This window comes from Ranitomeya variabilis, chromosome 2 (genome assembly GCF_051348905.1).
Source record: "Ranitomeya variabilis isolate aRanVar5 chromosome 2, aRanVar5.hap1, whole genome shotgun sequence".
NCBI classification, from domain to species: Eukaryota; Metazoa; Chordata; class Amphibia; order Anura; family Dendrobatidae; genus Ranitomeya; species Ranitomeya variabilis.
In genome coordinates, this window is record NC_135233.1 from 802,403,850 (window position 1) to 802,416,742 (window position 12,893).

Here is a 12,893-nt window from a genome sequence, read left to right on the forward strand (position 1 = left end):
AAGGAAAAATGCTGACCATTTTGAAAATGTAGTCACCTGTGAACCTTCAAGGTAATGAATATCTAACCTCACATTGCTAAGGAGGAACCTTATATTTGTGGTTCTAGGACTTATCCTTGGAGAACTGGTCAGGCACGGACAATGAAAATGATGTTCCCTTAACAGCTGAGTAAATCACATGTCTAATGGGCTGGCGCTTGTTAGGGCTATAATATTTTGGGAGGGCAACGATCAAACCAATGAATATAATGGCATCAATGTATTTAGAATGGACGTTAGGAATACTTCTTGTGGATAAAGCACTCATCAAATATTGTAAGCTCGCAACTCGATGCTGAATATGTGAAAGGCAAACTCAGTTTTGGTGCAGATGTCTGAGCCAAACACAGTAGTGCATCCAAAAAGAAAGACTTCCAATTTCTCATCTGATTAGCCTTAACTGCATCACAAGCTGCATGTGTAAATCCAGCCTAGTTTTTATTTTCAAGGTTTTTCAAAGAAAACCTTACACCACGTTATGCAAAACTAACTTAAAGAGGATATCCGGGACTTAAGAAAAAACCCTGCGCCGGTCACTGACCGCTCCTGCCAGAGATTCTACTCCCGGTCAACAGAATTGATGTTTGTTTTCCTGTTGACAAGGCGGGACTACTGGTGTCAAGCTGATTGGCAGGCGGCTCCCGATGCCTAATTGGGGAAAGTAGACACCAGTAATCCTGCCCTGTCAACAGGAAGAGAATCTGCTGCTCTATTGACAGAGAGCAGCTGGATCTCTGGAAGGAGCGGTCAATGACCAGCACCGGGTACAACAGACAGGTAGTTACCTCTATTAGCAACAACATGCTTTTTTTAAAAGTCCTAGCTATCCCCTAGTTTCTTTGACTATGTTCACATCTCTTCTTTTACTTAGTTTGGAGATATCTGCCTCCGTCTATTGAGGCCAGTTAGTAAAGGCACTGGGAGCTTTCCTGGCGCATACCCCATACACGTAGTAAAAGCAGTGGGGGAAGAGTGTCCTACTTGGTAAGGTAAGAAAAGACGAAGGCCAACCTGAAGGAGGGATACCCAAACTTCACTATCTGCGGATTTCTGCACACTGTAATTCAATGGAGCTATTCTGCAGCTTTCCCGTGCTCATTTTGTGGCAATATTAAACATGATATGGATTTTAAAACCCACAGGGCATTGATTATTCCAAACAAGTTATTTTCCAATCATGTGAAAGGGGTAAATAGGACCTAAATCATCTGTGGAATGTCAGAAAATGGTTTCAGGATTTCGGAGCAGGATCTGCTTCTAACACCTGACACAAGCGTGTGAACATGTCTTCAGGCTCTCTATGAAAATAGTGACATCCCAGAGTCTTACTAATAAGCTTCTCATTTCAGCTCTACTTGGGATCGCTATGCACTGCCGTAACCAAATTCGGGTTTTTCACACACAATTTAGGAAGTTACAAAACGATAGACTTTAGGAGTCAAGTATCACACAATAGAGGACAGTTTATAGAGGTTGTCTAACCCTACATTTGTACACACATGGGAAACGTTCACTCATGAATAACAGATGAGCTACGGCTGTCAGAGCAGTAGCAGCGTTTTCTTAGCATCTCTCGGTCCCTTTATGACAACCTATACCCTTGCGTCCTAGTAGGAGTTCCTACAAACAGGAAACATTTATTTTACTTTTTATAACATTAGGTGGGAATGGATATCCTAACATAGGTGGGCCACTCTTACTAAGATCTAAAGATGTACATAAAATGGCTTTTCCATTCCTATATGGGTGACTAGGCATGACATACAATATTCCTATATTGGAGCCGCTGCATGGCACACCACTTCAGAACTGTGACATCTGAATGTGTGCACCATGCTCTTGTTGCGGGCGACAGTTCTAGTTTTGTGTCCTCTGGACTTGAAGTCCCATCTGTACTGGGAGAAAAAGTTAAAGGGGTTCTCCACTACTAGGACAGCCCCTTTTTAAACTAAATGTTCAGCCCCAATAATAAAGCCTATACACCCCTCCCATGCCGGCGACGTTCCAGCAGTGTCGGCACTCGCAGTCCAGGGGCTGTGATGCGGTGGAATGACACGTGATGTAGTGGGCAACCCCTTTAACTGCTGTGTGGTTTGGGTGGGGATACAAGCCATTTAACCCCTTAATGACCGTCAATACGTCTTTTAACTGACCTGAGATATAAGAGAATAGCCTCCCCATACAGATGACAATCCAGCAGCTGTCGGCTGTACACTATAGCTGACAACTTGCTGTATAAGCCACGATCAGTGTTTGCACCGTCCAAATCTGTTTAACCCCTTAGATGCTGCTGTCAATAGTGACTACATCATTATAAATGGGTAACAGAGTGTGGGGGCTCCCTCTTTATCCCAATTGGTGCCCTCAGACCATGATTGTTTGCCATGGCAGTTCACGGCCAAATAGCGGTCTTAGAGTCTGACGGCTCTACTAATCTGTTCAGAAGTTAGAGGCATTTAGGTGGTAAAAATACACATTTTCATTTCTGTCATGCCACTCTGCATTAATTCCTGAAAAGCACCTGAAGGGTTAATAAACTACCTGACAGTAGTTTTCAATATGTCAGGGGGTGCTGTTTTTAAAATGGTATAACTTTTGGGGGTTTCCCAATATATAGGACCCCTAAAGGCACTTGAAACATGGATAGGTCCCTAAAAAAATAAATTTTGTAAATTTCCTTGAAAAAATGAAAAATTACTGTTCAGTTTTTAAACCTCCTAAAATGCTAATAAAGTAAAATAACATTTTACAAATGGTGCTGATGTAAAGCAGACATCAGGGAAATGTTATTTATTACTGTTTTGCTGGGGTATGACTGTCTGGATTAAAGGGATAATCATTCAAATTTTGAAAATTGCAAATTTTTAAAATTTTTCTTAAATTTCTGATATTTTTGATAAATAAACACAAAACACATCGATCTAAATTTACCATTGTCATAAAGTATAATGTGTCACGAAAAAATAATCTCAAAATCACTGGGATTTATTCAAGCGTTCCAGAGTTATTACCACATTAAGAGACACTGGTCAGATTTCAAAGATTTGGCTCCGTCACTAAGGGGCCTGAAATCCTGCTGTCCACTGCCCGTTATAATCTGACCTGCTTCTGTGTAACTTGCCTTGCTACTCTACCTGTGGACAGTCCTGACTTTTTACCTCGCCATGCTTTTTAACTCATTCTTTATGATTTTGACCCTACATCTACCTAATGATTCTGACCCGGCTACCTGACTATTCTCTTGCCCAGGTTCGCTCCTCCAGATAGTAGCTCTTCGTTGGAAGCAATCCAGTGGACCCCATTTTAATTCCAATTCCTGTATAGGAGTTAAAGGGTGAAGGCCGGTGTTCATGTGGAACCTGCCAGATGGGGCGGCTTGCACCAAGTCTGTCCGAGGTAGCCTTTGTAAGCCTATGACAGAATTTTCCGACATGGTGGCATCTACATGGCATACAACTTCACAATTAAAAGAATGCTACCCTAAGCATGATATGCTGATAGGGCATGGAATAAATCTGCCCATATGCAGCCTACATAACGATGCCCGCAAATAGAGCCTTTCCCAAACATGTCACCTTTAAAACAAGCTAAAGAAATCTGTCACATTAAAAATGTAGTCTAAAGAAAGGAGTGTGAGCAGATTTGTAGGGAGAGAGAGAAAAATATGGAATTTATTGATCTTAAAAAGTGTTTTTCTCACCTGAGGAGTCCAGTGGGTGGTCCTACTCAGTATCTTAATATTCCTACTCATGCAGAAGGCAATGAATGAGTGAGACCACCTGCTGGTCTCCTATGGTCAGAAAGAGCAGAGGTTTAGCTCAATAAATGACAAATTCTTCTGTAAACTATTTATCAATCTATTCTGTTCAATCATTTCTGTAAGTACGGAGATGGTGGGCTCAAGTCGCTGTTGCTGGACTTCAGATATTTCTTGTGGCGTTACCTTATTGAGATCAGTTCACTAGTAATGAAGATGTCCCAAATGTAGGTGTTAATATTTCAGAAATGAATTTGGGAATGACAAGAAGCTGGACTGCCATATTAGCAATTTCAAGTCATCTCTTTAATACATGGGGTCAGAATGGCACGTGTGACAATCTTCCTGGCACACCGGAAGAAAAAGCCAAACCTCTGATGCCAAATCTTCTGCTGTTGATTTAAATATTTGGCAGGATAAGAAATGTATCCCCCATGGTGGTGTCATTTCTAGGAGGGCAAAGATGAGCGCAAGGCATCCAGGGCACAACTGCACCACGGCCACTTTCCTAGCGCCCACCTTACCACAATCACAATCTTATACTAAGTGACTGAACCCATTGACTTTTTTTTCCCTGATATGTAGGACCCTTGACAGAACCCCCCAAAAAATCAAGGTATACTACTATAACACTGTGCTTGAAGTGTGGAGGAATGTATGTTGCCATCGTCTTATTGGTGCCTTGGCACAAAATTTCCCAGAAATTAACAGCACAAATTGGTCTCACTGACAAAAAGGTCCACCACCGCCGAACTATGGAAACACAGAGGTGGTCTAACAGAACTGATCAGTACACTGATCCCATGGATCTATGGGACTGTTAGGGGAGATTCACACTGAGTATTATACTGGACAGAAATCTGCATGTGTGCAATCCTACAGAGAAGGGGAGCAATCCACTGACATGCTACTGATATAAGAATCCTCCTCCACATGGCTCTTATTGTAATCTGCTGGGGATTTCACAGGTATCCTGTACGTGGTACCACCGAGGAATGAAAGCACAAGACAAATGGAATACCTCTGCATAATCCGAGATCTCCTATGCCCCATCCCAATGGATTTGTGTCTTCCTATGTCATCATGGCATGCTGGTATAAGCAAATATGGCCAATGCAATAAATAATGCCATTATTATATCACTATTATTAATGTGCTCGATGGGTGAAGAACAGAAGAACCTAGATAATGATATCTGTGATGCCACATTACCAGGCTACCAACTGTTAAATGACTGCCACACCCACCGGTGACTACATGGCCATCCATGCTGTATGTCACATATACCCATCTCATCCACAAGACCCTGACCACCCTAATCCCAAGCCCAGCTACGTACCCTACACCAGCTCCCTGCAGGGACTTAGCTCATTAGCTCAGGTTTCTCAGTATGATGTGAACAGGTTAATAATTCCCTATATGATGTTGCCTTTTGACCAACTGATGGAGATGCATTATTTTGTCATTTTACCAACATACTATTTTTAATAGTAAACCAATGGTCATTCATGGTATCCTGCTATCTGCTCCAAACCATCCAAGGCCAACTGTGGTCACCAAGTTCTAGCTCAGCGGTGGTGGACAATTCCTGGCATGGTTGTACATGATACCCGATGATATACGTGTATTAAAAGGAAGACATGGCTGGCGAAAACACGATCCAAGCCCTCCGAATGCAAACGGATTGTGTTTGATGACAGTTCTGAAGATGCAAGGCCCAGATAAGGAAACACCAGGGATTAATGGCACACCCACAATGCCAGATCATTGCACCCATTCAATCTGCTGAGCATAGGATGTGGTCGACGTGATAAATATATATATTCTTATGTATGGAGCATTTGACAACGTGGACGACACTTATCCCACCCGACACTCAATCCTTCAGTGGAGATGGGGCACACCAGCCATAAATGACCGATTAAGATGGCTACAGCTTCCCTTGTCAATAAGATGGAAACACTTTTACACCATCAGAAAATGCAACCACACCCCATGTTGTCCCCAGACCAGCGAGTCAAGAGCTCCCAGGAAGGAGTCAGCAGCCACTTCCCCTCCATCACCCGGGGCATCACTGAGCCATAGATGACCAGGGTAGGCTTACGGGTAACCCACCCTACATGTGATGGCATCATGAGTGCCGCTGGGCAGGTGAGGTGCATATGTGACCGGCCCGGCCTGTGGCCATTCACCCAGGACCGCTCTCCTGCAGGCCACAGATCTGCCCATCACAGTGCAATGCTACACCTCATCCATCTGTAGGCAGTGCAGTGAGTGACAGCTGTGCTACCTGTCAGTGGAGGGAGATGCCAGCCCTCAGAGATGCCAGCATGCATCTCCATTCCTGGGCATCCCCATCAGAGCCCCCCACCTGAGTGCCAGACCCTGGGCAGGCAGCAGTGGCTGAATGTGAGGTCCTTACTTGAGCATGGCCTCTTCCTTCTCCTCCTCCTCCTTCTGTCGGTTCATCACTGCCATGATCGTGTTCCTCTCGTCCTCGGTCAGATGGCTGAGATCGGGCAGATCTGGCATCGGGGGAGGCACTAGGGGTGGCCGAGGGCCTCTGGGCCCCATAGAAGAAGACATGGTGTGGGCACAGAGGGCGGGAGGAGCAGCCACCTTCAGCCTTCAGCAGCTCTGGAGCGCTCGTCTCCCCCACCCACCCACTCACATCCCCCGCAGCGCCCGGCCGGAGAGGCTGGTCCCCCAGGTGTCACACAGCTGGAGGCGTCATCCCCGTGGAGCGGGAGCAGCGCTGCCGTCCTGCCGTCCCGGTGCTGCCGCCGCTGACATCCAGGCTGATGTGGGAGTGGAGGAGGGAAGGGAACACAAGCTGTTAACACTGGGCTGTGGGGGAGGGGCGGATGACTGCATCCCTCCCTGGCAAGGCAGCGGCAGCAGCATCCCTCCTCATCCTCCTTCCTGGCAGGCATCATATGACGTCCTGTCATCATCTAGATGGATGGTGCATGTGTGATTACCTGCTGCACTACAGCCACAGCTCCACCCTGCCTCACTCTCACTGCCATGGTGTGTGGCTCGCTGCCCGTGATCAATGGCTACCGAGAATAGTGTCATGCCCAGGTAGTCAGCCGACACCTCTGCCATGGTGCTGCCCAGCCCATCACTATGGAGGCTTGGCACTAAACACTGGCGGGATTGGGTGAGGATGGCACTGATGTTAGGTGCCAATAGTTCCCAAGGGATGCGGAGAGGTGCAGGGCTAAATCCGCAAGCCATTTATATGGCCCCGGCCAGTTGGCTACTGAAGTCAGTCCTTGTTGGGACCATACATATACACCCATGGTCACTCTGACGGTGCTAATTAAAGGGGTTGTCTAGATTCTCCTTTTTTAAAATCCCTTTAAATTTTTTTTTTTTTTGCATGGTGCTGCAAAAGTTCAGCGAGGACAGTTAGACTGATTACCGCCTCGCTACAACTACTGGGGGTCAGTGGGCAGATTGTAGTAGCACACTGTCAGTATATCCCACGTCCCCGGCCTCCTGAGTGACGTATGTCATGTGTGTACCTCCCTCATCACCTTGAATGGTGGGAGAAGAACCACTAGTAGTAATAAATAATTATGTATATATATATAGCGCCAACGTACTCCGCCGCACTTCCCAACGAGGGCATGTACAGACTATAAAGACGCTACAGAGTACGACATACTGAAGCGCCATAGTTGCAGGAGGAGTGAGGGCGATGCTTGCGAGCTGAGGGGCTTCCACATTGTGTCCTGTGTCCCCAGCAAAACAGGATCCAGACGCATGCGCCGATGGCCATTGACTGTAATGGTGAGGGTAGAGCGAACGTGCACACTGCAAAGCATTATTTTCGGGAGTATACACCTACAGGAGGCAGACACCCAGACGTTGTAGACTGCACCTCCTGTAGGCGCACACTCTCGAAAAAAATGCTCAGGACTGAGGAGAGCTCACGTTCGCTCATCGGTCACCATTACAGTCAATGGCTCCAAAGGCGCATGTGTCCGGACTCCGTTTTACAGGGGGATTTCTGACGCATGCCCAATGCAGACACAGAAATGTGAAAGCTCCCTTACAATTTATAAGGGCTGTTCATTTTGTAAAAGGTCAACTTTTTGATACGTCTATATGGTTAACACACTGCATCAAGTCATAGACTATAAAGTTGAGGTCTAATAATCTGACAATTTCTGTAAAAATATTATACATTTACTAATGATAATGTGTGCAAACTGTAAAGCGCTGCGGAATATGTTAGCGCTATATCAAAAATAAAGATTATTATTACTATTATTATAATGCAATATCTATTTATACACAAAGAAGGAGAATTAAAGGGGTTGTCCAGTGAAAACAAGTTATGACCTGTCTGGTGGAGGTCCGACAGCTTGGACCTGCACCAAGCCGCAGTATGGAGAATTTTTATCACTGTTACTAAATAGAATGCACGGCGGAGTTCAACATTTTGTGCTGTCCCGGGAGTTGGACCTCCACCAACTAATGATAACTTGCTTTCACCGGACAACTCCCTTAAGGCCACATTCCTACAATGAGCTTTTGGTGAGTTTTTGATGTTGCGGACTTTCTGCACCATTTCAATTAGATAACTTGTGTTTTTTCATTACGTTTTTAGTGGTTTTGTACATTTGTTTTTATCACGTTTTTGACTCTTGGTTTTTTTGTCTCTTCTTGGTAGGTCGAGCTTTATACAAAGCTATTACATTTGGCTTTGACAAAACTTTATTGATACAGTCATGTGTGGATTACATGGATTTTTGTTGCACTTCTGCTGCGGAAAAGCATTAAAAACACAAGTGCATTTTTTACCTGAGGATTTTATGCATCTAATGCAATTTTATGGGAAAGTCTGCCCATAAGGCTGGGGTCACACTTGCGTGTGTAATGTGAGAAACTTGCGCATCAATACCCGGCACTGCCGCCGGCACTCTGGACTGGAGCGTGCGGTTGCATGTATTTCTATGCAGCTGCACGCTCCGGTCCGAGTGCCGGCGGCAGTGCCGGGTATTGATGCGAGAGACACAAGTGATTTTCTCGCATTACATGCGCAAGTGTGACCCCGGCCTAAAACTCAGTGTACTCGCAACAGAAATTGACATGTTGCGGATTTGAAACACTTACCGCAAGTCAGTTTACTCTGAGTAAATAAGAAGCATTGAGACATGAGATTACTATACATCCCATCCACTTTTGTTTCAATCATTTTTATTTGGGGAAATTTTACAATATCAAGGAAGAGGAAAAGATTATATGTGACAACATAACATGAGTTGAAATTCAACATATACAATACAGTTGTTCTCAAAAGTTTACATACCCCAGCAGAATTTTTGCTTTCTTGGCCTTTTTTCAGAAAATATGAATTATAACACCAAAACTTTTTCTCCACTCATGGTTAGTGGTTGGGTGAAGCCATTTATTGTCAAACTACTGTGTTTTCTCTTTTTAAATCAAAATGACAACTCAAAACATCCAAATGACCCTGATCAAAAGTTTACATACCCCATTTCTTAATACCATGTATTGCCCCCTCTAACATCAATGACAGTTTGAAGTCTTTTGTGGTAGTTGTGGATGAGGTTCTTTATTTTCTCAGATGGTAAGCTGCCTCCACTCTTCTTGGCAAAAAGCCTCCACTTCCTGTAAATTCCTGGGCTGTCTAGCATGAACTGGGCGCATGAGATCTCCCCAGGGTGGATCAATGATATTGAGGTCAGGAGACTGAGATGGCCACTCCGGGACCTTCACTTTGTTCTGCTGTAGCCAATGACAGGTCGACTTGACCTTGTGTTTTGTGTCGTCATGTTGGAACGTCCAAGTACGTCCCATGCGCAGCTTACGAGCTGATGAGTGCAAATTTGCCTCCAGTATTTGCTGATAACATGCTGCATTCATCTTTCCTTCAACTTTGACCAAGTTTCCTGTGCCTTTGTAGTTCACACATCCCCAAAACATCAACGATCCACCTCCGTGCTTTACAGTAGGAAAGGTGTTCTTTTCATCATAGGCCTTGTTGACCTCTCTCCAAATGTAACATTTATGGTTGTGGCGAAAAAGTTCAATTTTGGTCTGATCACTCTAAATTACCTTGTTCTAGAAGTTTTGAGGCTTGTCTCTGTGCTGTTTTGTCTATTGTAAGCTAGATACTTTGTGACATTTGCGCAATAATGGCTTTCTTCTGGTGAATCAACCATGCAGCCCATTTTTCTTCAAGTGCTTCCTTATTGTGCTTTTTGAAACAGCCACACCACTTTTTCTCTTTTCAGAGACTCCAGTATTTCAGCTGATGTTGTTTGTGGGTTTTTCTTTGCATCCTGAACAATTTTCCAGGCAGCTGTGGACGGAATTTTTGTTGGTCTACCTGACCGTGGTTTTGCAGAGTCCCTGATTTTCCATTTGTTAATCACAATTAGAACGCTGCTGACTGGTGAGGATGTTACCTTTAGTGGCCATTCAAATCCATTTGTGTTAACTTCTGTGCATGTTATCATGCCAAAATCACCAGGGTATGTAAACTTTTGACCAGGGTCATTTGGATGTTTTGGGTTGTCATGATTTAAAAAGACAAAACACAGTAGTTTGACAATAAATGGCTTCACCCAACCCCTACATATGAATGGAGAAAAAGTTTTGGTGTTATCATTCATATTATCTGAAAAAAAGGCCACGAAAGCAAAAATTCTGGAAGGGTGTGTAAACTTTTGAGTTTAAGTGTAAGATCTTTTACTGGGATACATATCGATCTACCAAATTAAGCCTCTGTGACAGGACAGGGGTGTTAGGTTACTTACAAGCCATAGTCATAATTTCATGAGCACAAAAGAGTAGAAATCTAAAAAAAACAACCTCTTGTGTGTGTTTGAGACAATGGTGTCTAATACTCCTAGAAAACAGGTTTGATGGGAGAACACTGTTGGGAACTCAGAATGCGTATTCAGAAACCAATTAATAGTGGGCCAAAACAAGGGGATCCAATTACAGGACACCACAACGTGCCGAAAAGTACCCTGTTCTGACTGACACCAAAGCACAAATCATTACTGGAAATACCTAGGTTTTTATCCTGTTAAGAGTGTAATATAAATTAGCACTAAACTGAAAAAATAATCAGTAACATCCTCCCAGACATCCTCAGAAAGATCCAGAATGTTATCCTTTCATTTGTGGTGTGCTTTTATTAGTGAAACTGGGCCAGCAAACTGAAAAAGAGTATATATTGGTGAGGGGCTTAGATAAATCTGAAGTAAGAAGCATGGATTCAAGAGAAGAACATTCTAAGAACATTCCAACCAACCAAAAAGTTGTAAATATTGGAAGAGCCTGGGTTTAGGTGTATGGTATAACGCTTACATTTCTTGGAAAAAGGAAATGTAGATTGATTAGGAAATCATTAAGTTATTTGATTCTATAAATGGGCCAAAAAGGCGTAACATCAGAAGTTATAAAAGTGTGTAAGGTTTTAATTAAACCACAGTGGGGTTTTAGGGAATGCTGAAACTGACACATCGCCCAATATGAAACAGACCGATTTCCAGACCACTGTCACAACTCTATAAGGGCGCTATTGGGGAGTAAAGGGGAAGGTCAGGCCTTCCTATGAGCTGCATAGGGGACCAAAAACCACAGTTGCCACATTACTAAAGTCTACATCAAGCCACCCATTTGTGTACACTAGCTGTGTCTCCAGGAAATAGAGAAGCATATTAAGGGCACCTTATCCACCCCCGTCCTTAGGGAATGAGCCCTGCCAGAAAAAATGAGGCGTAAATGAATAGGGAAATTATGGTATAGAAGAATTTAGGTAGGAAGATCATTTTAAAACTATTGATATGACCTAAGAAAGCTAGGGATAGTGAAGACTAGGCTTTTAACTTTTGTTCCACTGTTTCAGGAGAGGATCCAATGCCATAGAGGAGAACCCCTAAAACAAAAATGGATCGAAACACCCAGCGTCCAGTTTAGAGCTGTAGAGGTCAGAGTAGAAGTCTTTAAACACTTGATTAACAGTGAGAGGAGATATAATATGTGCCCCCACAGTCCCGTTTTTCCCATGTCCCAAATTGGAACACAGGAGCACAGGGTTTTCTGAGTATGCTAGGTATGCAAACATCTTACTGGAGCGCCCCCAGATGCAGGGCTGCGGGGTACTCGGTACCGGGCCTCTCTGTCTCGGTCCTGGGGTTGTCACGGTGGCTAGACCCGGTCCGTGACCCTGATAAGGGGCGTCCAATGAAAGGTGTGATGATGGTGCATGGTGCAAGGTGCGATGAATAACGAGGACACAGGGTTGCAGTCTCTTTACCTCTTTACTGAAGGCTTCAGGATCCGCAATCCAGAGCACTGCTAACAGGGCTGGCTGAGACCGGCCGGTCCGAAGGCACATCCAGAGTTCCCTTTGCAGGTGGAAATCAGTGCCTACCTTCTAGCGCCTGTGTGTTGTAGTACCTCCCTGCTGAGCACCACGGGATAGTCCTCACAACTGTTGTGTCTGTTTCTGATGTTCTTTCTCACAACTCTCGTTTCTGTTCTGATGTTCTCTCCGTCCCCCAGATGATATGGCTAGGACGCACCCGTATGACGGGTAGGCCTGGAGTTCTTCCGGGACCCTAGAGTCGCCCCTCTCCCACAATTGCCTCCTATGTCTGCTTAGGTGATTTAGGTGAGACAGCCAACCTAAAGTCAACTGCCCTGCCACTGTTTGAAGTAATGCTTGGAGCCCAATACTTCCTCGGCGTTCCGGCCACCGGCTACGCGCCTCAGTAGGATGTTGCCACGATCTTAAGGCACGACTCCTACTGGTTCTATTCTCCTTTGTGCTGTGATCTCGTTTCTCACTTCTCCACAATAAACCTCGCTTCTTATCCTTTCTTAAGATACCGCCGCAATCAGGTGCAGGCACGGTTCCGTAACGATCTGTCCTTTTCGCTAGGCCTCTGTCAGGATCCCACCCCTGACAGGGACCCCCCTGAATCCTCCCAAGCAACCCCTTCTCTCACTAGGTGTTGCCTGGGCAAAACCCAGTCAGCTTTCTCTCTAACTTCCTATCCAACCCCCAGTTTTACCAGAGTGTGAGGAGTGGCCTAATACATAG

General features: G+C 44.6%; 1 protein-coding gene across 25 annotated transcripts in view; it reads right to left on the reverse strand.

The window, feature by feature from the left end:
* RIMS1 (regulating synaptic membrane exocytosis 1) overlaps nt 1-6,630 on the reverse strand; it is a 535,376-nt gene extending 528,746 nt beyond the window's left edge. For all 25 annotated transcript variants that reach the window (XM_077289909.1, XM_077289904.1, XM_077289921.1 and 22 more), the window contains exon 1: nt 6,219-6,630. In XM_077289909.1, coding sequence (XP_077146024.1) covers nt 6,219-6,382 — 164 coding nt within the window. In that variant the 5' untranslated portion in view covers nt 6,383-6,630. The remainder of the gene's footprint in view (nt 1-6,218) is intronic.
* Nucleotides 6,631-12,893: the final 6,263 nt, after the last annotated feature.